This window comes from Myripristis murdjan, chromosome 12 (genome assembly GCF_902150065.1).
Source record: "Myripristis murdjan chromosome 12, fMyrMur1.1, whole genome shotgun sequence".
NCBI classification, from domain to species: Eukaryota; Metazoa; Chordata; class Actinopteri; order Holocentriformes; family Holocentridae; genus Myripristis; species Myripristis murdjan.
This window is the reverse complement of record NC_043991.1, coordinates 17,026,310-17,050,479: the sequence shown is the minus strand read 5'-3', so window position 1 is coordinate 17,050,479 and position 24,170 is coordinate 17,026,310. Positions and strand designations below refer to the sequence as shown.

Sequence of the window (24,170 nt, the reverse complement as noted above, 5' to 3'; positions counted from 1 at the left end):
TAGGAGGAGCAAAAACAACCAATAGGGGGCGCTTGTTCTCAAGTTCCGCAACAAAGTGTTTGTACTGTTTGCCACTCTGAACAAAAATAAAGGCACAAAGGAGTGTGCCTTTTAAGGGAGCGAAGCAGCTACAATAAATATAACGGAAAAGTGGTGAACAGTGTTTGTGGAAACATTTTTTGTTACGTTAATTCCTCATGTAAGCACTCATTTGCCAAAGTTGTATAAGCATTATTACCATTATAAATAAAGTTTATAATTATTTTGTTCATTTTCTAACCAGACATGATAAATTCCACAGAGCATGAAAATGTTTGAGTGGAAACTATAGCCTACTGTACATTGTTGTTTTGTTGAGTGTGTAATCTTGGTTGTGATTCCTTGTAATCAGAATTTGCATCAAACCTCTGGATCTTTCAAGTCATGTAATGAACCGTACTTGAGTCCCCAAACAATAGACGAGTCAGGACACGCAGTATTTTAGAAAATTCCTTCATTTGACTCAAATCCATTCAGTGATGCATCATACCAGTTTAACTGAGACCAGCAATCACATTTTATGTTGTGACACATATTTTATTGGATGTGGAACCAATTATCTTGCCCTGAACGGTCTCTGCTCAGCAGAGGCCTCTCCCCCACATCAGCACTCTGTGTAGACATTACAAAAAGAATTCCAAAAAAGATTTATCATATGCACACTCCCTTACAACCACAATCTTTTGTTCCCTACCGATGAAAACTGTATGAAAAATAATGTACTTAACAGCGTAACAAGTGTTTTGACTCGTGTGATTTATCATAGCAGTGATGTGTCAGGTTCCTGAATTGCTAGTAATGTGTTTGTATAATATATGTAGGGTAACTGAGTTTAGTAATCATCAATTTTGTATTCAAAGGGATAGTCCTGTGTGGGCACTGATTCAAAGATGACCCCATCAAATGGGCTCTCAGTTGACCAACTGTCCACAGGGAACCAGGAGTCATACCAGGAGGTTGTGGTCTCAGTTACAGGTTTAGTTGTGGTGGCTGTTGTGGTGGTGGTTGTGGTTGTTGTAGCAACGGTTGTGGTAAGGTTGGCTCGTAATCTTTGCAGCCGCAGCCTCCGTAAACGCATTAGCCGTAGGCGCCTGAGACGTGCTATGTTCTGGGGATTAGTTGCCGTCCCTCCAGCGATGGCAGTGACCCCGACGCCGCTGGCTCCTGTGCTGCTGACGCTGCTTGTTCTGTTGACAAGCCGTATAGGCCTCTTGCCATTGAGTGCCATGATTTGCTTAATGCGATCCCAGTTGGACTTGGCTAAATTAAAGTTGCATGGAGTAGCCCCAGAGTCATAGCCCACCAAGCAAAGCCTGGTCTGGGGCGTGTAGCCGTCGGCCTTGGCTGTCACCCTGAACTCTCCAGGGTTCAGCAGCCGCCAGTAATCACCACCTGAAGCTGGAGACAAAGGGACCGAGAAAAAAAAAAAAAAAGGCAGAGAATGAGTGTCAGAGTGATGAGATTTTGACAGGTCAGTATGTTAGATGTGGGTTGCCTCTAAGTGGCACACAGTTCACTTAATTCCTCAAGTGAATTTTTTAAGGAATTTATTAAGAATAAAATTCTATCATTGATATATAGCTTTCATTTTCAACTCATTTTGAAGTTGTAAAGAGTGAATTGAAAGTTAACAGTTGGTACATTACAAATTACATATGTTAACCTTTTTTTATCTGGGTAAAAGTCTCATTGAAACTAAACTTGTCCTTTGCAAGAGAGGCCAAACCAATCCCATATGGAATAAAAGTATTTTTGAAATATGGTGCCACAGCAACAGAAAAATATATGTGGCGCACAGTTTTTACATATAATAAATTTTTAAATGCAAGAATACATCAAAGTTGCAAGTGGGAACAGCAAAGGACATCATCCAGGACAACATTCAAATATCATCAAATAGTCATCAGAATAAATAAATTCATTGCATGCACATAGACTCCAAGTCATTCTGTTTGTCCCTTATCCAGGAGGATCCCACTGAGATATAATATCTCTTCTTCCACAGAGTCCTGGTGTACAGGGCAGCAAAAGCGCAGTTTAATCACAAGTTCCTAGAAACCATGGGATATAAAATCTGTCAATATCAAGTTGTCCTGGTGTGAGAGTCCACCATCCTTAAAAGCTTTTTTCCATTTTCTGTCTGGACATGAGGAACAGACATCTGCAGGAAATCCTGAGATCGTAGGCTGTAATGTTGACTTCTTGACAGATATGTGCTCTAACCCAGGAACTGATGTGTGAATGAACCATTAGTGATAAAAAAAGGACCATGCATAGTATCTGTAATGACCAACATACCAGTTTTGACGTCATGCCTTATTCCCTCCACGGATACAGTGGCATTGGGGAGCGGATTTCCCTCCGTGTCTCTCACCAGGCCCTTTATCCCTCGATGTACCTGTAGCACAATAAAGAGTACGTCACGGCTTAATGCTCGAACAATGGTTTCCAACCTGAATATAGTATGTATGTTTCTTTCCATGGCACTGAGCAGCTATAGAGGGGGCTTGTGAGGACATCAAAGTCTTATCAATCTAATCCGTACTTGTTCTATGAAGGACAACAGAGCCTCGCGGTTATTCTCCCACTCCAAAGGCAGTTCGCTTTCGTGGGGGAACTTGTCGCAGCCCAAGAAGATGGAGAGCTCAAAGCAGTTGGTGTGCAGGTAGCTGAAGTCATTCATACCTACAGGAGAAGATGACACAAAATTATAAATGTATCATTATTTCCCCACCAAATTTTCAAGTCTAGCTTCCTCTTATGCACCACCTTCCTCCCTTCTTCATGAATGGCCCTTTTCTACTTGAACCAGCTTCTCTGTGTTGACACTTACTGCCCACCACAGGTTTCCAGCTGGCTCTATTGATGATGCCCTGCCCCCCAGTGACATCGTCAGTATGGCAGGAGCCTCGGTAGGTCTCCGTCATCGTGAGGTGGCTATGGGCATATGACATCGCCAGCCACCGAAACATGGTGTCATCGGGCGTCTCCCTCAGAGCTCCCTCGTTCTGACGCTGAATCCGGGCCCATGTCTCCTCATTCATCTCATGCTCCTCACTAGGTCTCCTACCCCGCCGCAATCCGTACCCATCAGCAGCCTGGGATGACATCAAGGAAATTCAAATATGTAATGGGCTGGAAGAGGCATTCATTTAGAGATAACTGTCCACAGATGTAATGTCATGGTTTATTTACGCCTCATAAAAATATATGCATATACTTACAGATCTGGGAGGTCGCTGCATGTCAAAAGGGTACGCCACCAATTTCTCCCCTCCTTGTAAATTAGCTCCCAGGACAAACGGGTTGCGCTCCATCCAGGAAATTATGGCTTTCGTCTCAACGGCAAGCTACATACCATGTAAAAACAAGAAGCATGAGAAGAGCTGGGATGGATAAAACTGTCATTGTTTCATGCCTGTATTTTGAAACTAGGTTTGAAGTGTGGAAAATGGGCCTCCTTGCTGATTTAAATCAAACTCACAGAGCCATTGAGAGTGTTTTCCGGGAGGGGAATGTGATGATTTGGTACGACGCGAGGGACCCAGCCTCTGTCTTCTGCTCCCCATAAGATGCTGTTGAGGTCTGGGAAATTTTGGAAGATGTCATAGCCCTCTTCGGTCCAGTGGCCCAAGGCCCAGTTCCCCATCTCTGAACCCTGTCAGACAGAAGGGAGATAGGGGCTGTGTTAAGCCTCAAAATATTTTATAAGTGTGGTGTGTAATATTTTAGCATCAGTTAACCATTGCTATATAAACTTTTAGATATTTGTATAATCACTGTAAAGAAATAAGACTATGACTGAAAGGACCTGCAGCTTCTATGAGGTTCTGCAACATATTTTACATTGCTGGGGTAAACTTCAGCAGGGGATATGCTGGACTGCTGCACAGCACAAACAGGTTCTTGCTGTGCAAATGTAGAAAAAGCTTTCGTGCGTTCCTGTTAATGGCAGATGGTTGAATAAGTGAAAAGCTTGTGGAAAATCACATTACACATGATTATCCAAAGTAAAGTAAAGTTAAAGACAAAACAAATGCACATAGAGTGATGCCAAGGAGGGAAGGCAAAAAGAAACATTCTCATTGCAATTGGTGTCAATGGGATTTATAGGAAATGTGGTCTTAATTTTGAGAAACATTAGCACAAACAATACCACAGATGTGAGACAGACACTTTGATCATTGTCTTATTTGTTTATAGTAATTATACCAAGGCATCATAATTAATTTGATGATGATATAGTCATTGATTTTTCATCATGAGTGTCCAGTGAAAAAACTCCCATCTCACCATCTCGTAGGCCAGCTCATATGCATCAGGGTTGAGGGAGGGCACCAAGTGTATTCTCACTCCTTCCACCAGGCGGCGCACCCTGGGGTTTTCATCATTGTACTCCTTGCACAAAAACTGCATCAGCAGGAGAAGCAGCTCTCGGCCCAGCGCCTCGTTTCCATGGAGACCGGCTGTGTAGCGGAACTCTGGTTCACCTAATGAGGATGCAACAAAGTTACCAACTTACAGCTTTAAATTTACCAGCTTATGTTTTGAGCATATCTTTTTTCTGGTGAAATCATCTGTAGGATTAAAAAAAGAAGATTGAATCTTTCCATTGGTCCCTACAGATGGAGACAGTGAGCCTTGGAAAGAGATCATTTACTGCAATTCAGTTTGTTTCGCACAAATTTAAATGCACACCAGCTTTTTTCCACAGTTATATTCTTATAGATGTATTCTTCTAGTATGACATACAATTACCTAGTTGCACATCCACATCCCTATATGTTATCTCATATCATAGCACATTACACAAAACACACAAATTCTGCAGTATATAGTCAAATTTGTTTCTTTGCGAGAGATCTACACTGATTTAAAAAAAAGAAAAAGAAAAAAAAAAGAACAGTGAAGATAATTTATGGCATTTCTTATGATAAAGCGAGATCAAGGAGATAAAAACTTTTTTTTTTTGCCAAGTACAATACATGTACTAGAAAATATCTTTATGGTATACTAACACAGTATTCAGTCACACACATTATCAGGACAATATTAGTACATTTATACTGTGGGGCCCATTTTCATAATTGCACAGCGTCTACTTTTGCACTATATTTTGTATTTTGTCTGGCAGCTAATTAAGATTGGGTGTGCTTTTACTCTGCTTGGTTGTTTAAAAAAGATGACACTGCATGACAAGCATGCACTTTTTTGGGTGTGGTTATTAATTATTAATGATTACTACATTGTATAAGAGAGAAACATTTAACGTTATTGCTTTTTCCTGACAAGATTTCATGCCTTACTATGCAAAACTAGATTTCTGTCCTTTAACAACACAGTTTGAACAACCTTCCATCTCATGAGGAGAAAAAGGATTTTCTGTATTTCTAGCAGAGGTGATAATATACACTATTTCATTTCATTTGTACAGCATGGCAGCATAGTAAATCCACAGTCCATGATCGTGTAACTGCAGATGTTGAATTAGCACGCAAACTATATTCCTGTGTTTCCTCTGCGTGTTGTACCTGTCTCATGTTCCCCTGGGTTGTCAGAGATTTCCATTGCGTACATCTTCAGGCCCTGGGAGCTTTTACCAATGTTGTAGATCCTGGTGATGTTGGGGCACTCCTCGTTTATCACCTTCATCATCTGGATAAGAGGAGCAGGCATTGAGAGAGCAAATATGAAATGAACTTGTTTGTAGAATTATCAATATCGTACACCACTGTTTCTTGCACTGAAAATTTAAAAAAAGTGTTGGATGGTTCGCGATCAAATCAGTCAGTCTGACCAGTCACAGGATTATCTTGCCTGAAGCTTTATTGGGCTTCAGAATTACACCAAAGTCATTTTTGAGTTAATCATAATAATATTAATAATGATGATAATATGTAATATTCTGTCTCCGATAACTCGTGGTGCACTGGTTAGAGACTGTTGCCAAGCTCAGTTACTTTGCAGTTAAACTGAAGAGAGCATTAAGTAGAGAAGAAAAAAGGCCAATAAAACTCAAGAACCTCTAAGACTGATCGTATTTCAGAGGCATAGGAATGACCCTCTATGTCTATATTAAAATTTAAAACTTAGAATTGCACCACATAGGAACAAAGTTCAAATAAATACATAAAAGAATAAAAGAGAATAATAGGATAATGAAATGATACAAAATTAAATAGCTAGAAATGAAAAATAATCACTGTGAAAAAGCTCATAGATTCAGTCCCTTAATTCTGGTGGTGAATCTCTATTGTATTTCACAGATAAACTAAATCACTCTCTAAACCCTGAAGGGAAAAAAAAACAAGAGAAAAAGAGACAGTCTTTTGAAAGGTTGTCAAAAAGGAAAGAAGCCATGTGGGATTTGATTCCCACCACTATAAAAATCGGACCTGTCTCATCTCCTTGTAGTTGTGGTGCCTGTAATCCAGCTCGTCTGATGGGGTGACCTCATTCTCACTGTGGTAGCTGTCTGGAGGAAGCAACACTGGGATAGTTTACTGATGAAACTCAGAGATAACAAGATGTTTATGTGTGTTTGATAGTTGTGTTTCCACTGTACAGCTGACGGCTGTGGACATGCTGATTCCCAGGAAAATGTCATGCAGCTTTTTAGCGTAGTGGTCATTCAGTTCTTTCACACTCATGCAGTAAAACAGAGTATGCCCCTTTCTTCACCAACATGAAACAGGTTTCATTCTGGTTCGTGCACCACATTTTGAACCGTTCTGAGCATTTTGACCAAAAATAAATTGGTTTTAAATCCAAAAAGTTGGTTCCCAGCTGGAACTAGATAATAGCAGGTTTTCCTTGACCTGAGGCGTGAACCATGACAACATCTGTTGGCATGTCATCTTGCTACTACCGTTTACGTCCATTGTGAATTGTGCAACACCCTCTGTTGAGGACACATCCTTGATTTCAATGGTTCTACTCAAATCTGGTAGAAACACAGGCTCATTTGCAATATAACACCAAGGCTCCAAGAGTCTTGGTGCAGACCTGGTTCAAGAACCAGAGCTAATCTGGTGGAGAAGGGCTATCATTGGTGTAGCGATTACAGTTTTTTTTTTTTTTTTTCTTCTGAACTTTAAGCCACTTTCAGAGCTGTTTGTAAATAGTCACAAAATGTAATCTATAGATTTGTGTACATGGACACAAATTATGAATTTTTTTCATGACAGCACATGACAGCAGGGAAGAGGAGATGAGACAGCAGTTGGAGGTATGTTTCATACATGTACAACATGCTATGAGGTTTTATAGTGACAAAGTCCACATACAGAGGTGGGTGGGTCAATCACATGATTTTGACTCAGGAGATCATGGTGCTATTCCTGTGTTAAGCCAGACTGGCATTTATTTACCGTTACATTATCTAATGTTTACCATGAACTGTTCCTAACCTTGACCAAGCAGATTTGCTGCCTAAAACAAACAGAAGAAATGTGAAATTCGTGTCTTGTCAATTTACACGAAAACGGACAATTGTAGATCAATCTGTAGAGAAAATTTTGTGACTACTGCGTGAACTGCTGGGAGACTGTGGTGGTGCTACTGACTGGGCAGTTGACAGGCCAAGATCTCCGCTCTGAGACACAGGCTGCCGTTCCAGCTCTGAGGCAGGATGCGGATGTAGCGTGCCACTACCGGCATATCAAACTGGACCATCACTGGTGTGTCCTTATCCACGTTCCCATAGAACAGCTGCAAGGGAGATAAATATCTGCAGTCATCAAATGTTTGTTGTTAAAGGATCTTTTGTTTGGCTTGCTGATTCACTACAATATTAAATTTGATGTCCACTCACCCATTCGGCGTAGCCATCATGAAGTGTAGTCCAGTCGCGGCTGTCATTACTGAAGGCCACATAATATGACGAAACAAAATCCTCGCTGGGAAGAAAATGACATTTATCAGTCCAAACTGGGATGCTGTATGTCTGCTGGTTTGAGATATGCTGACCAGAACCATATCAGTGATGACGCATTTTTATCTACGAGGTGCATGTACTGTCTGAAAATTAACTTTCACAGACTTCAGCCTTTTTTTGCACCACTATAAGGTGGGTGTTTCAAACAAAAATTCAAATTTGATTTTGATTATATGTTGTGAAATCCTTAGCACCCCCGCATGATTTGCAAAATGGTTTGTTGGGTTAATTGTTGTGGGCCCAATATTCAAAATCACTGGTGTGGTCCTTTGAGTCAGCTTTAGCAAAGTAATGCTGGCAGCCACATCAGTCCATCCACTGTAGGCGGTGAACTTTTGATGGGACTCACTGCTGCTCTGAGTTTCTTCCCTGGGTGATGAGGCCTGAGAACTCCACCTCCCTGCGGGCGTCGACCTCAAACCAGTGGTACTTCTCCTCTGGCTCAGCACACCACGCGCCGCCATACACATCTTCCTCATCAGTGGAGCCCTGCATAGAAAACCAGAGCCTGAATTAGGCCTTGTCTGAAATGCCAATTGTTTTATGTGCAGGAAATGGTCACAGTGTCTGATCAGTGAGCAGTGAGTGGAGTGATACATGTCACCCTCCGCAGCTTTCTCATTTTTCCAGAGGATGCTGGATTACCCTTTGAAACCTGACTAAATTTACAAAATCATGTAACATCATTTGAAACCTGACTAAATTTACAAAAACATGTAATATTTAAACCAAACAATATAGAAAAATACCATTGCCTCAGAATTTCAGAAAAAAGCAGGTAAAAATTACAACAATAATAATGATACCAAAGAATATATACGGGAAAATTTGCAAGAAATCGGTTCAAAAAATACTCCAAGAAAATTACCGGAAAATAAGCAAAACATTCGTGAAAGAAATTACAAGAAAATGACCAGAAAATCATCCAAGAATTACGACAAAAAAAAAAAAAAAAGCATAAGACAGTTACCTCAAAATGACCAGAACATCAGCAAGAAAATAAGTAATAATGATAATAATAAAAAAAAAAACAGAGAATTTGAAAAAAAAAAAAAAAGAATTGCAAGAGAACTGTATTTTATTTATATAAAATACCACAAATTGCCATGGAGGGGAAAAAAATGAAATTTCCAAAAAAAAAAAAAAAAAAAAAACTCTAAAATTAAAAACCCCTTTCAAAATGAAAGCCCAACCACAGGCTCCACAGGTTTCAAAGGACTATGGTGAGCTGCTTATTTTTCTTGTGGTGCCTCTACCTGCATATTGAGGCGTCCCCTTTGAGCCGTGAAGCCATGGTGGGACTGAGAGGAAGCCAGCAGCTGGTCGTCCTCCACCCGGTGAGACTCCAAACCTAAAGGAGGGCACTCTGAGAGGAAAAACAAACACATACTCAGACACAAACACACACAGGCTCTGTCTGACAAGTGTTGCAGCGGGACACTAATTCAAAACATTCATGCACTTTTCTCTTGTGGGCAGTATTGTTGTGGTTAATGAAACAGTCAAAAACACTCTTTTAAATGAAGACAGAGGCTTTAAAGTCTGTCCAAAAAGACAAAGTAACAATTAAGTCAGCTCAGTGGATTAACAGACATTTGTTCTGTGGTGATATGTTGCATCATGAAGGAAGTCTTAACTGTACACACCCTTCAGTCAAACCTCAGACACACACTCTGAAAGCACGCTTACGACCGTAAACACTAAATGAGATGCCAGAGGAAACACACACACAGACAACAAATAAAGTTAGTAAATCCCCTGTCAACCTGTCAACTATCTGTCCACAAAACAACTTGATTTGTTACATTTTGAAAATGAGAAAAGCAAAAAGCCTCCTCCAGGCCAGTTGTATTCCCTTACTTTTCGGTTCAACGCGCACTGACATCTGCTTCAGCCTTTCCTCTTCCTCCTGCTCCCACTTCTTCCTCAGCCGTTCAGCTTTGATGGGAAAACAATATGTGACAAAGCATGTTTTCACATGGACCTTGCTCTCCGGCCAACTACCACACAAAATATTTCCATATGTGCTTGTACAGTGCTTGTTCATTGCCAGTCACACATTCCCCGTTTTGTTTTTTAGGATCTCCCAATATGGGTCAGTTTAGCCTGTTTCAGCTGTTTTCACAGTCCATCTATATCCAAAAACATTTTGGATTCCAGAGCGCATTATTTGGCATTCATTATCTCATCTGCCTTGTTGAAGACCTAAGTGTTTGGCTTAAGACTGGCTACACTTTTCCCTCTTCCCTTTATATTCTCATTTTATCCCCCAGATTTTTGCTTAGTCCGTTATGAATTGCATAACGAGCAGAGCAGCTGTGTTGATAAAACCTCATGCCTCCTCCCACCATAGTCACCCTGCCCTCTCCCCTCACTCTCATTAATAACAAGTCAATGAACCGATGAACCAATGAATTCATTGCAGGAATGTAAAAACATTTATTCCCCCACAGGATCGCAGCTTAAAAAATCTGGGCCTTGAAAATGCAAGTCTGAACCGCCCACCCTGATGAGTCTAACGTGAAGCCCTGAAATCCCCGGAGACACCTACGTATCTTTCCCCCAAAGACAGATAAAAAATTTAGACCTTTTTCTGCCTTCTCCTTACGAGCTCTCTCAGCCTCCTCCTCTAGTTTCTTCGCTGCCACTGAAGAGGAAAAAAACGGATATTAGACCACCGCACATGTGTTATATAAGGCTTATTGGCTATTAGTAGAAAATAATCAGAGTGAGAAATGGGTAGACGTACAGTCAGCATAATCATATTCCTCATACCAGGGACCTATGAATGGAGTGGTGGTGGTTTCCTCTGGAACAGGAAAAGAAAAAAGATCATTATATTGCAAATGAAAATACATTGTCATCAATAAAACATGAAAGGTTTGGGATGCCTAAAAACATCTGGCAAGGGCACCGCCGATGAAAACTAGCCTTTTGGATAACTCAGGTATATTTACATATTTTTGAATTGTGATTAAAGTACATTGTCCCTTCTCAAATAATCAAAAAAATAAATAGATACATAAATACAACCTTATATCCTAGGGGGTTACCTGGTATGTACATAATGACCTCAGTAGTTGTGGCCTCTTTGTTATGTGGGTAGCCTCCAGGCACCTCATCTGTTAAAGACACAGAACAAAATTAGAGAATATAATAGAATATCACAAAAAGATGGTTATAGAAAGATTGCATGTTAGAGGGAAATTTTAAAATGTTTGTCATCAAGCAAACCATGGCACTCACAGCATTTTGAACAACAGAGCAGGTTCATTATTTTTTATGGGAAAAAAAAAAATATTTGCTGAGGTTTATTTTAAAAAAGGGCAGTCTTGTCTGTGCATTCACTTTTTTCATCTCGTTATTATTTGCCCACTGGCTTATTCATCTGCTTTCTTGACTTTACATATAGTGAAGCTTCAACAAAGTTCTGAATCTGTTTCATGTAAAATGCTTCCATTTGGCCTCCATGTGTTTTTCTGAGTGAAATTTCCCATTTCCGCAGTCTCTGTAAGCCTCAGGCCCACTGAACTGCCAAAAGTTAATGAAAGGCTTCACTTAAAAACTTTACTTTGAATGAAAATACATTGTTGAAACCTATGTCTGGCGTCCCAGTAATCAGCATCATGCTCAATGAGAGTTTTTGTTGGAGCTGTCGGCTTTTTGGGGACGTGATCTACACAGAGAAAAGATAAGGCAACGTTTGCTTTTATAGTGAATCCACATGGATGATGATACAACACACATGGCACACAAACATGGACTTTGAGAAGAACAGGAATTTATTAAAAATATTCATGATTTAGCTAAACCGGTGATCCAAATCTGCAGCGTTTTCCTCTCTATATGGTGATGTTTAAGTTAGGTCCTGTAGGTGCAATCACTGTTGCAACGCTACGAGACCTGTGATGAACCATGAACCTTTTTTCCCATTGTAAAATAAAGATTTGTGGAAACTATTCAAATTAAGTGTTAGCCATCCAACAATGGCACACTGTGGTGGATAATGGTGTTTTTATGAGTAATGAGTACAAAAAATAAAACAGGGGTTGTTAATGCAATAAATCTGGGCTATGTTTCTGCAGCTACAACTATAATTCTACTTGAAAGCAAAGACTGAGCCAGGTTCACTGGTCCGTGTCTTACCCAGGCCTGGTTCAAGAGGCTCTTCCCTTCCAGGCCCCTTTGGGGTCACAGGTTGAATCACTGTGAAGACAGAGAGTTATATGGCTGGGAACCATCTCCGTATCCAGGTCAGTGTGGACACAGAAGAGGTCACTCATGTGTAATGTCTTTAACTGAGAGCCAGAAGATGATGTTTATACATACTTTTCTGAGGGAAACATGAAGCTCTAAATAAAAGGAACAAGCTAGGCAAGATTCAAAAAAAAAAAAAAAAAAAAAAAAAAAAAAAAAAATAGCTCACAACAACTCTGGAGATTGTTTTTAACTGTTTTGCTGTGTTGCTGCCTTCCTCTAAGCCACAGATGGATCATCTTACTTGAAAGGATTATTAGATTTGTGGCTAATTTCAGAGCATGTTCTCATCAATCTCAATAGTTTATTCCATGCATAATTTATTTCTTTCCTAAAACACTGAATTTAGAGCATACATACATCTGTCCCAGCCAAGTTCAATTAGCAGTTTCTCCTCTTCCTCCTCCAGAGTGGGACGCCTGGTGGGTGGCTGCACACCCTTCTCCCCAGTGGTTTTTGCCTTTGGTTTCTTGGTGGGTTTGGGTGCTTTGGGCTTCTTTGTTGGCTTGGGTGCTTTGGGTTTTTTAGTGGGTTTTGGTGGCTTTGGCTTTTTGGTGGGCTTAGGTGCTTTCTGCTTCTTTGCTTTGGCCTCCTTCTCTGCAGCTTTCTTTGCCCTGGCTTGGGAGAGACAAATTAGGAAAAAAAATCTGTTAATGAGTTAGTTGAAGCCAAAATAAACCCTGTTGGCTAGACAGAGTGTAGTTTATGTACATAGTGCCATACTGCAGGGCACAAAATGCACCAGTAGGCTACATTTCCTTTAAACATTTGATCATGATGTTTTGTTCACTTTTTGATATTTTTTTATTCTTTTTTCATTGTTATTTCGAGAATTCCCTCTCTCCCTTTTTAGTTATTTCCACCTCTATATGCTTTGGCAAGATGCATGTATCTGCAGTAAATGTCATGCCAATAAAGAAGTTGAAACTGAAATTGAGACAGAAGGAGAGAAAGACAGACAGACATTGCAGTTAGTTACATAGAAAGAATTCAGCCGCGCTATTGGTTTGTTTGCTTTAAGGCCAAGCTGTCATCCAAACTCTAACAAACTGCGTTGACCTTCAATCATCTCAGCATGTTAACAGACATGAGGCCATGTCTTGTGGTTGTAGGCTACACCCTCCCGACGTCTGATTAGAAACTGCGCGTAAACATTATAAAATGAGTTGGGTTTTATGTTGAGCTGCATGGAATATTACAGGGATGGAGAAGATCTTCAAAGGGATTTAGGGCCTAATGTTTGCAGTCCACCCTCCTTATACAACCATCAACAGACTCCAACGCAGACACAGAGGAGGGCTTGTTTTCTCCTGTTGGACCTGTTTCCTGATGTTCCAACTGGTCCTAAAACACAACATCCCCTCACAGCCAATCCATTACTCACCCTTGACATACTGAATGGACACATAATTACAGCCAGTAGCCTGTTATTGTCATTTCTGTGACTAAGTAACACACAGAAAGGTAATGTTTCTAAAATGGTTCTTTAATGGTTTCACGAAGAACCATCAACTACTAAATAACTACTTAATTTATTGGATGGTTCTCCATTTAAACTGAATTGGTCCACCAAGAACTCTTTAGAAAATTATTTGAAGAACTACTTAGAAAAAGGTTCTTCAGAGAAGTGTGTTGGGGGGTTTAAAGGTCTTTCAAGAACCTCAAGGAACCTTTTTAGTTGGTCTTTGAAGCACCTTTTAGATTCCTTGAAGAAATATCTCAAGATACAGTTCTTCAAAGACCTGCAGTCAGAAAGGTTCTTTGTGGAATCAGAAGTGGTTCTCCTATAGCATTACTATGAAGAACTATTTCCAGTTCCAGTTGACACCTTTATTTTTCCTATAAGAAATGTGTTAATAAGACTGTTAACTGCTGTTTCCATGTACACTTCCTTTTGTATCTTCTTTCAAGACCCATTGCTGGTCCCTCAGAGAACATTTTTATAGCCCTTTGAGGCACTCTTGAAGCATTTAAAGACATGAATTTTTACAGGACTGTGGTCTGAAAGGTTCTTTGTGGAACCAGAAAGGTTTCTCCGGCGGCATCACTCTGAAGAATCATTTTCAGTTCCAACTGGCACTTTTATTTTTCCGAAAAGAAATGAGAATTAACTGCTGTTTCCATGTACACTTCTTCTTGTGTCTTCTTTGTAGAACCATTGCTAATGCTTCAAAGAGCTAGAAAAGGTGTTTGAAGCATTTAAAGAAATAGGTATTAAAAGAAACATGGCATGAGATGTTCTTTGTGGAACCAGAAAAGGTTCTCTAATGGCATCACTCTGAAGAATTATTTTTGGCTCCAGCTGGCACTTTTATTCTTCTATGTGTACATGGCAACATCAGATTATATGGTTTAAGGTCAGAGCGAACAAGGTATGTGAGTTTCTTAACTCCTCATGTTGGGATCAGACCTCAAAGCTTTTGTCTGCCCTGTGTTCTTGGAGTAGTTTTGTTATAGTTATTACCGTGACTGTAATCAGTGGTTTCTTGGCTACATTTTATGGCCTAAAAACAAATAGATGATATCTGGGTAGACCCTTAGTTAATAAATAATATCCCAACCCCTAAACCTTACAAAATACCTCTGAATTACACTTGTATTGTTGAAGTATCTTTGAGCACAGCACTGTCCCAGCTGCTTTGTGTCCATACCAAAGGACTGTCGCACTGTACTAGGTGGCTAAGAGGTGTGACTATGTATAATGTCTGTGAGGCAAGCCTGAACAACAGTATGCATGATCAGAAAACACTTCCCTGGATAAACAAAGAAAATGAAAAATGTTTTGGGTCTCAGGTTTTTGCCAATGATGGCTTTTTATGTAACCTAAATCAGCCACACATGAATGGCTGTGGATACAAATGGTATGCTTGTGGTTTTGCTTCATGCAGCGGAAAGTTTGCACTCAGATCATCAGTGCCATTGCATCAATTCCACTGCAACTGACTCCTCTTGTAAATCCCGTCTTCCAACTCATGGAAAGTTGTAGTGGAAATATTTCTGCTTTTGGTCCATACCTTACTATTTTTCACAGATGGGCCTCTCTTGCAGCCTAACTGCTGGCAGAGATATTCAGCAATCACTGCTCTTACAGTCAAAGCTAATTTGCCGATCAAATTAGTTGGGGAAGCAGGATACCAAATGTTTAATGAATGTGTACACTCACACACACAAACACACATGCACACTCACACACAGCATTACTGGTAGAGAAGCCAGGTCATGTAAGCATTGTTGTGGTTGTGCTGCCAAGAAAACATCAGACCACCGGCTGAATCACTGCAGTGTTTGCTCCATCATCTCTGAGTCACTGTGTTATATTGTCATTCAAGAACCAAGCAACTATTCATGTCCTGTTCAGTGGGATCTCTTGAAACACAGCAGCCTGTGTGTCTACATGGATGTGAGCAAACTGTTGTCTGAAATGAAGTCTGTCGCATAGTTGCTCGCTGAGAGAGAAAGCTGGAGGCAGAGCAACAGATAACAGTGGGTTGCTCAATTCAAACCAAATGTTACCCTGCCTCAAAGACTGATTGCAGCCTTTCCTGTCTGCATCCTTATTCTCTTGGCTGCAAGCTGTGGGTGTGAGTAAAGAGAGATAGCTGAGGATAAGAAATGTCTTATTTGAACATTGGCACAGTCTCTCTGTCACGCATGCAAAGCAAGCACAACACAACAGCAACAGGTACACACTGCAGTGCATTTACGCACAAATGTACCCATTAAATGCAATCACAGCACTGGTTTGCTCAGTGAAGACATCCAGCATCTTAAATTCATTATTCCCTCTTACGCATCTGCCTGCAAGCACTGTGCAAGTGATTCATCAGTGTTCATACCAATGCCAAATGTGTGGGCAGGAACAGGATGAAAAGAAGTGTCCACCTACCAGCCTCTATCTCCTCAGGTGTTTTCTTCTTCTTTGGTTTTCCCTTCTCTTCCTCCGCCACTTCAACCGGCTCGTCCGACACCGTAGCATCCTCTTCCTCCCCCTGTCTCCTGTCATTGACCGGCCCTCGGACTTCTCTCACCTGTGTTTGGGCTTTGGAGAGTTTTTTTCCCTTCGCATCTTCACCAGCACAGACCAGCGCACAGCACAAGGTCAGAATGACCCAGGCGAGAAGCACATCACCTCTCATCTCACCAGAGTCAACACAGAACTAACCGGGATGAAACACAGCAGACTTTCTACAGGAATATCCAAAGGATTAAACTCGCAGCCCCAGCGTTCCCACAATGTCTGCAACCACTAACTTTACAGAGCGCAGTCACAAAAACTAACATATGACCTGCACATGCAGACAGCCAGCTGTCTGGAAATACCAGACTTCTTAAAGAGTCTCTGAAGTCGTAGAAGTGATGTGTTCTAGTTGTGTCTCTGCCTCCACTGTGAGAAGAGATGAAGGATGAGGTTTTGAGGAGGAGTAGAGAGCGTTGTCCTGTTTAGGGGAGCGTCTGCATGAAAGGAGGAAGAAAGCGTTGAGTGCTGGAGATTTTAAAGCAGTGTCCTGGCCGTGCTGGAGCAAAGGAAATGCAGCTGTCTGGAGTGAATTTTCAGCAGCTGAGCAGCACACCTCCTCGCCTTGTCCTCCTCCCTCCTTTACTCTCCCACATACTCCTTCAGTTACATCTCTCCTTCATGGCCCTTCACCCCCTTTCCTTCACTCCTCTCTGCACTAGGGGGAGGAGCATTCATCACACGTGACATTCCTGGGAGAAAAGAAAGAAAGAAAGAAAGAAAGAAAGAAAGACAGAAAGAAGGAAAGAAAGAAACACACAACCTTCAAATTGCAGATGAACATACACACTTTGACAGAGAGATTTGGTGACTAATTCATTTCACTTAAGTTCAGTTCTCTTCAGTCATTTCAGTTCAGTTCAATATAGTTCAGTTCAATTCAATTCAATTCAATTCAATACTACTTTAGGAGGAAAAAATATACACTATCATACACATTAAACTAGTAAGAACAGTTTAAAAAGGTTTTTAGTGGCTTTAAAAAAAAAAAAAAAAAAAAAAACTGGGCCCATGTTAAATCACAATAATACAAGGCAAAGAAAAAAATAAACAATGGAAAAAGAAGGCCAGACCTGCATCATATCAAAATATGTAGGCCATGCATTGAAACGACAAAAATCTGGATGAACAAATTATGTGTATTACAAAACAGCTTTTGAATGTGCTGTAGCCTCTGGGCACCAATGGGTTACACATTACTTCAGTCAAATTAATTATTACCAGCTGTGAATATCTAAGTATTTTACATGTGGCTCTGCATATTGAGTAGTGAGTTATAGAGTGAGAGAAAGGAAATTCCTGTCTGCTTTATCATCTCCCCTTCATCAGCTGTCACATACCTTAATTTCACAGGCTCGGAATGTGTTTACATTTATCTACAATAAAGTCGGTTCAGCCAAGTAGGCATGTGGAACAATTGAAGAAACCTCACCATTATCCAAAACAAGACAATGAGTGTTGTTTACACAGTGCAGCCTCCATGCAATTAGTTGCATGTCGTAAATTACATTTTTGCTGTTGCTATGTCACCAGACCCACATGGAACTTTCCAAATGATGATGCAAACCCAGTTCATAACTTTAATTGGATGGAAACCAAAAAAAACTCAGTTGCATGGAACCAAGTTGCATGAAAACATTTCACATGTAAAATAGTGGCCTAATGCTCTTTCTCCCTGCAGGATGAAAAAGCCTCTTCACTGCTGTAACATGTCATTTGTCAGCCAGTGTGTTTTATCATGCATGCTCCATGGAAACTTCTCCAATTTATTTCCATTAGATGTTGACTCACTTTCAGGCTCACCCTCAAAGCAGATATGGTGTGTGTGTGTGCGCGCATGCTTTTGTATGAGTCTGTGTGTGTGTGTGTGTGTGTGTGTGTGTGTGTGTGTGTGTGTGTGTGTGAGTGTGTGTGTGTGTGTGTGTGTGTGTGTGTGTGTGTGTGTGTGTGTGTGTGTGTGTGTGTGTGTGTGTGTAATTTGAAACAATGCCCTGTTCTTATCTTTGCGTTTGTCCAGTCCTCTTCCCTGTTTTGCTTTCCCTCCATCTGTTTCTAATACATCATTGATGGTGGTGGCTTCAGGGTGCTTCTAAGATCTTTCACACTAACCAGCCTGCCATGGACTCTTCTTTACACACAGCAACAGACACATCAGCAATTTGCGTATTAGAGTCTAGAGTTAGACTCCACTAGAATTGCGATAAACATCAATGTTCTTGCCCCTTGATAAAGAGGGTTTGCACAAAATTCATCTTTTTCTGATGTTCTGAGATCATGTTATTGTTTTGGCTGCTGACACAGCTTCTTTCAGAAGAATTATTTTTATTTGACTTAAATGCTTCAGTTTGTCTTCTTAATGATAACGGATGGGCAAGGGGATTTCAGAGAGTTCATAACCAATGGCCCTTTCTGACATCTGAGGACGAGAGTATGTCTTAAATTGCACACAGATGTGGTCAGATGTTTGTGTGTGTGTGTGTGTGTGTGTGTGTGTGTGTGTGCATAGCTAAATGAGTGCAAAAAAAAAAAAAAGAAGCAGATTCAAATTGAGACTTTTTGATGTTTTTTTACAGGTCCTTTCTCTGAACTTCACAACATGGACAATAAAGTGTTGGAAGGGGGTTGCCAGTTATTTAAGATATCACTGCAGGCCATCTGTTTCACACACACACACACACACACACACACACACACACACACACACACACACACTGAGTCTCACATGTTATTTAATGTTCATTCAGGTTTTCCTTTACAAAGGTTTATCAAAATTGTGTCCTTTAATAAACAAAGCACAAAAGATAACAGTTACAAAAATATGTATCAAAATAAGTTATGATGACAATTCCTTATGAAAATAGTTAACGTTTCTCAAGCATTTCATTTCCCCATGTCTTTTACAACCTTCATTAGACTATATATAATTTAAATAAATATTAACGATTGGCTACCAAGTTTTGCAGACAGTTTGGACATTGGTGCATGCTGCTCAGTCACTTTGGTCACAGTTGCAAATCATGTGTAATAATGATGAAGCGTTGGCGGTGGCGCAAACAGCTGAAGTGGTGTGCGCTGGCAGTAAAATGGAGTGTAGTGTAAAGATGATGAATAGACGGCTGGATGTGAGAGGAAAGAAGCCAAGCCGTGCTGCAGCTGCTGCTCCTCTGGTTCCTTTCCCTGCCGCTCTTTCTTCCACTTGGTGCGTCTGTTTTGAAACCAGATCTTGACCTGGGTCTCAGAGAGGCGCAGCGCTGAGGCGATGGCATGTCGCTCCAGAACAGACAGGTAGTGGCAGCTCTGGAAACTGTGCTCCAGGATCCGCAGCTGCTCCAGAGTGAAAGCTGTGCGGAGCCGCCGAGGTTTTCCCGTGGAGTTTTGAATGTCCCGGCAGTCTGAAGAGACCCTCTGCGGACACACAGCTGCTTCATCCGGGCTGGATTCACCAGCAGGAGGATGCTGCTTCTCTGCTGGCTCATCTCTCACATTAGAAGCTGCCAAAATTACAAAAGTTAGGCTACAGTCGAAAGGGCCAGTATACACAAATTATAACACACTACCTAAGTAGGCTACTTTCTTATCAGCTCATAAGCAATACAACAGAATCTAAACAATGCGTATTATGTAATAGCCGAGTACCTGAATCTAAAAGACGTGTTAGGCCTACATGTCCTGTCAGATAAATCCATAAACAAAAGTGTCCCATGAACAGTGATGTTTAGTTACAGCCTAAATTTGTGAACCTCACCTGTTGGCCTTGCAAATCGAGCATGGAGCTGTTTCCTTGTAAATTTTGTGGGATCCAAAATATCATCCACAGAGAAAGGTGTTTTGCGGATATGCGGCAACTTGTCAGGCTGCATTTCGCCAAAAAGAGCTCTCGGATGGCACTGTCACTGCCTGTGTCCCTCTGGGCCAGGGCTTATATAGCTGCAGGACCAGCACACGCCACACCAGCGTGAAATTTACATTTCATTCAAAAAGTTACCCAAATGAACCATTGCGTCTTGCAGGACAATTGCAGGCTCTCTCCTCCCGGGCAGCCGCCTGAACACGCTCCAGGCCCGTGGGGCCCCGTGCTGGCACTTAAAAATGTTAATGCGTGCTGCTCAGCTGGGGAGGCAAATACCCGGTTATTTATTGCTGGGCATCTGGTTAAAACGTGCCCCTTTCTTTACGGGCCGTGTTCTTCTTTGTCATTTTCCTTGTCATTATTTGCAAATGTGAGATTTTACGCCGGTAGGACATGAAAACACGGGTTGTGATGCTAATTTATCGACTCCTCAGAGGGAAAGTTGCCCCTCTCTGCCCCTTGTGTCCCAGTCACAATTGTGCCATTTGTCCTGTTAAGTGTAACATCCTCACATAGCACTTAGGTTTAATTAGAGGCCCACTAACAAGTTTATGAGTGCAATTGCCCATCTGATCAGTATGTTGCCTCAGTCTTAACAGGAAACTGAAATATAACTTGCAAGGGGAATCGATAAAAGACCGAAATTATTAGGCTACTGTTTGCCTATAATAATCTTATTTTACGTTCACATTTCAGGCAGCTCTTATACATTTTGACTTACACTGAGTGCAATGTTGAATAATTTTAAATTCCTATTTTATAACCCAAAGTTTCAAGCAACTATAAATTATCAATGCAAAGGTCAGGGCCTTATTATGTCCTGTGATCATTACACCATTATGCTGGAGCAAGTGTGGAGAAAAGGAATAGAAAAAAAGAATAGAAAAAAGTGCTGAAAATGAAGGGCATGGTGTGACATTGTTTGACGACATATATAATGCTCTGAAGTAGATCAATGATATGAATAAAAACAAAAATGAGACTGATCTGAGCCTGTGTATGAATCAGAATGACTATGAGCTTCATAGAGAATTACTGTAATTGTTTGCCATGACATTGATAGTTTGCCATAGAGAAGTTTAGGCATCATTTCTTAAAACTATTTTATTATTAGAACTTTTTAATTTATTTTCACAACATACAAAGGGACAATGTTGATTGTCATGCCAGTCTTCACTAAATGTTTTTAAGCTGTCATACTTCACTTCCATACACTGGCTGGATCAGGTTTTTTAGGGTTATCTCTGCCAACAATAAAGCATCAGTGATAGTCCAATCTTTAAATCTACATCAACTTTATGGGTTTTAGATTGGTCCTCCAATACCCATTGTGTGTGTATGTGTGTGTTTGTGTGCGTGTGTGTGGAGGAGGGTGCCAGGGGACTCAGAGACTGGGGTAAAGGACCCTATGGAGGTAAGACATAAAGGTGGCTGCAGAGCGGCAGCTGCAAGTGTTGCTCCCAAATCCAGACACCTACAGAGTAACTGGTATTGAAAGGACAAGACAGGCCGGCCCATCAGGACAATTAGCAGATGTCACCAGTAGGCTTGACCCTCTCCGACCCTGGTCTTTGTTCAGCAAAACAGGGAGAAATGGACGAACCAAGGAGGGATCTTGAGGAATGAAGAGGAGAAGATGAGCAGATGATATCATAAAATAAGGGATTATAATAGGGTTCAGATTGAAGAGGCATATTTAAGGGTAAAAAGGAAATGCATTTCAACAATGAGGAATTCAGCAGCACATATATTCCATTCACCATTTCTCCTTAGTTATGTTGTTGAACTATTACTGTCAATAGCAAATGCAGTGTGTCAATGATCAATAGGAAATACATATTACAGTTGGCAAAAAAAACTCAACAGTAAACAGGGTAGATACTGCAACATATTGTATATTGTAACTTGTGGTGATGAATGAAATAATACATCTCTGTTCTGCAAGAATGTTTAAGTGATCCCAAAGCCGTGACAAGGATGTAAGAGGGAATGTACAACAGAAAAAAAGAAAGAGAGAAATACGAAAGATGGACAAGAAAACCAGTTGGAGCCAGTTTATAAGGTTACTTGTTGACAGACACAGAGATCTCATTCTTTCACCTTTTCATAACTACTCACTCCATCACAGCGCCACAGATGTGTCTCCATTGCAATGAGAATGGGGAAGAGACGACTATTATCTCCTTTACAATGCTTTACAAGGTATTTATAGCAACACCCAGGGGTGCTCTTAGCATTCCTAACTTGTACTGCTCTTTTGTGAGCTTTCTGCAGCCACACTTTAGCACCGGGCTTTGTGGTGCATCTTCGCTGGAGGTAAAATGGCCAACACACTTCTGCACCATGTCTGAATGATAGTAATTGGGGTCTTTCTTGTCAAACAGAAAATGGTAATGTGTAGAGAAAAAGGAAAGAAGTGTCAGAGCAATGAAATTAAACATCAAAAAAAGAAAGACACCTGAACTCCACACAAGTTAGACAGGTATTCAGGTATTTTTGTGTCATTTTCACTGACATTGGTGAACTAGACGTGACATTACAAGACACTCCTTGACATTCAACATAAAGTGCATTTTAAACAAGCATCTGAATCATGACTTTATGTCAGAAAATGGTAGAAATCGAGTTAGTTACCGTAAACATGAAAAAAATAATGCATATAACTCATAAACTATACCATTTAACCCTCCCTAAACATTAGTGTCAGTCAAAGCCAAGTATTTTGCCTGCAACCATGAAAGTATACTGAAAGTGCACTGTTTCATGAGCTAAAATTACATCCCTCATTGTTTTTCAATACATTTATTTCTTTCGTGTGCACAAATTGTTTGCACACCTATTCACTTCTTCCACCACAAATTGCTCTCAAATTTTCTTACATGAACAGTCATTTATTAAACTTTTGAAACTTTTTCATGTTGTGTTTATATTTTTGAGTATAATTTACATTTTCAAGCAACTTTGATGTTAGACAGCAAAAGATCTCTCAGCACTCTTAATTACATACAAAGATAATACAAAAAATGTTTTGGAACTGGAGAAACAACTTTTTTTTTTTTTCAAGGACTAATATGAATGTAGAATTTTGCTGCAAAGCCTCCCAGAGCTATTTCATGTTTCCATATCCATGTCATCATATGATAAATGATGGGTCTTAGTCATGAGATGGATTTTCATTCTTTGGACTCCACTTTGAGCTGTCAGCCAGGATAACTGGCTGCTCTTCCTGCCTGCTTCAGAGGCTGAGAGCTCCCTGACCACAGCCGCCTGACTCCCTGAGTAAACTACTAGTGGATGTGGCCACAGATCCGCAGCACCCAACTTCCATAAAGTGTACCGTGGCTCCCACCATTACACGAAAACATTATAATTAAAAAAAAAAAAAAAAAACAGCATGTGACGTTTCCACAAAAACAAACAAACACAAAAGAAAAAAAAATACACCATTAGCCACAGCTTGAACCAAACAGCCTTAAAAACACAATGTTGCTTCTCTTTCAGAGACTTGGGATGAATTTATGCTTTAACAGTGTACATTAAAACATTGAGTGGTAAACTTGAAATGCTGGGCCATTGCCAAAAACTGTGTGTGTGTGTGTGCGCGCGCGCGCGCGCGCGCGCATTTGTGCTAAATATCACTGGAATATTTCAATAGCCACTCAGCCACTATAAAGAGTGACGTGCGCCCTCTACTGGCCAATGGCTACAGTAACAGAAAAAACACAAAGCCAGGCCTGACTCTAACACCCCCCCTTCTCAATTCAAAAAGGCTTTATTGGCAAAGGATACACAAGTTTGCACTGTAAAATACTACTACTACTACTACTACTACTACTTCTACTACCACTACTACTACTACTACTAATAATAATAATAATAATAACAACAACAACAACAACATAATAACACATTAAACAAGGGCATTGCTTTTAGAATTATGTATAATATATAATGTTTAAAAATGACGAAAAGGAAAAAAATAGAAAAAAATAGACCTATAAATACAAATATTCGGCAACTATACAAATGAATGAATATATCTGTTCTGTATGCTTGTACAGCCTATGTACAGA

General features: G+C 40.4%; 2 protein-coding genes across 3 annotated transcripts; both read right to left on the bottom strand.

Moving 5' to 3' along the window:
• Positions 1–507: 507 nt before the first annotated feature.
• aebp1a (AE binding protein 1a) lies at positions 508–16,842 on the bottom strand. Of its 2 annotated transcripts, XM_030066096.1 has the most exons (21): positions 16,119–16,842; positions 12,593–12,850; positions 12,122–12,181; positions 11,577–11,651; positions 11,029–11,097; positions 10,725–10,784; positions 10,563–10,622; positions 9,836–9,913; positions 9,232–9,341; positions 8,325–8,464; positions 7,853–7,937; positions 7,605–7,749; positions 6,435–6,514; positions 5,571–5,694; positions 4,333–4,529; positions 3,524–3,697; positions 3,264–3,389; positions 2,873–3,137; positions 2,585–2,724; positions 2,338–2,437; positions 508–1,437 (listed from the first exon to the last, which is right to left on the bottom strand). In XM_030066096.1, exons 1-21 carry the CDS (start codon positions 16,366–16,368, stop codon positions 872–874), a joined length of 3,162 nt encoding a protein of 1,053 aa, XP_029921956.1. In that variant the 5' UTR covers positions 16,369–16,842; the 3' UTR covers positions 508–871. The 2 variants fall into 2 exon arrangements, with proteins under 2 accessions (XP_029921956.1, XP_029921957.1); XM_030066097.1 differs by lacking the exon at positions 11,577–11,651 and having other exon boundaries at positions 872–1,437.
• Positions 16,843–19,262: 2,420 nt separating this feature from the next.
• Positions 19,263–20,107, bottom strand: pnx (posterior neuron-specific homeobox). Its single transcript, XM_030065845.1, has 2 exons — positions 19,993–20,107; positions 19,263–19,738 (listed from the first exon to the last, which is right to left on the bottom strand). The coding sequence occupies exons 1-2, from the start codon at positions 20,105–20,107 to the stop codon at positions 19,263–19,265; spliced, it is 591 nt and encodes a 196-aa protein (XP_029921705.1).
• Between the last annotated feature and the right edge of the window lie 4,063 nt (positions 20,108–24,170).

What these genes read in the sequence shown, in the direction of transcription:
- pnx (XM_030065845.1), bottom strand. Translation starts at nt 20,107, where the DNA reads ATGCAGCCTGACAAGTTGCCGCATATCCGCAAAACACCTTTCTCTGTG. An exon ending in TCGATTTGCAAGGCCAACAG is followed by an intron (nt 19,739 to 19,992) that starts GTGAGGTTCACA and finishes TAATTTTGGCAG; the next exon opens with CTTCTAATGTGAGAGATGAG.
- aebp1a (XM_030066096.1), bottom strand. Translation starts at nt 16,368, where the DNA reads ATGAGAGGTGATGTGCTTCTCGCCTGGGTCATTCTGACCTTGTGCTGT. An exon ending in GGAAGAAACTCAGAGCAGCA is followed by an intron (nt 7,938 to 8,324) that starts GTGAGTCCCATC and finishes TTTTCTTCCCAG; the next exon opens with CGAGGATTTTGTTTCGTCAT. An exon ending in ATGAGCTGGCCTACGAGATG is followed by an intron (nt 3,698 to 4,332) that starts GTGAGATGGGAG and finishes TCTGTCTGACAG; the next exon opens with GGTTCAGAGATGGGGAACTG.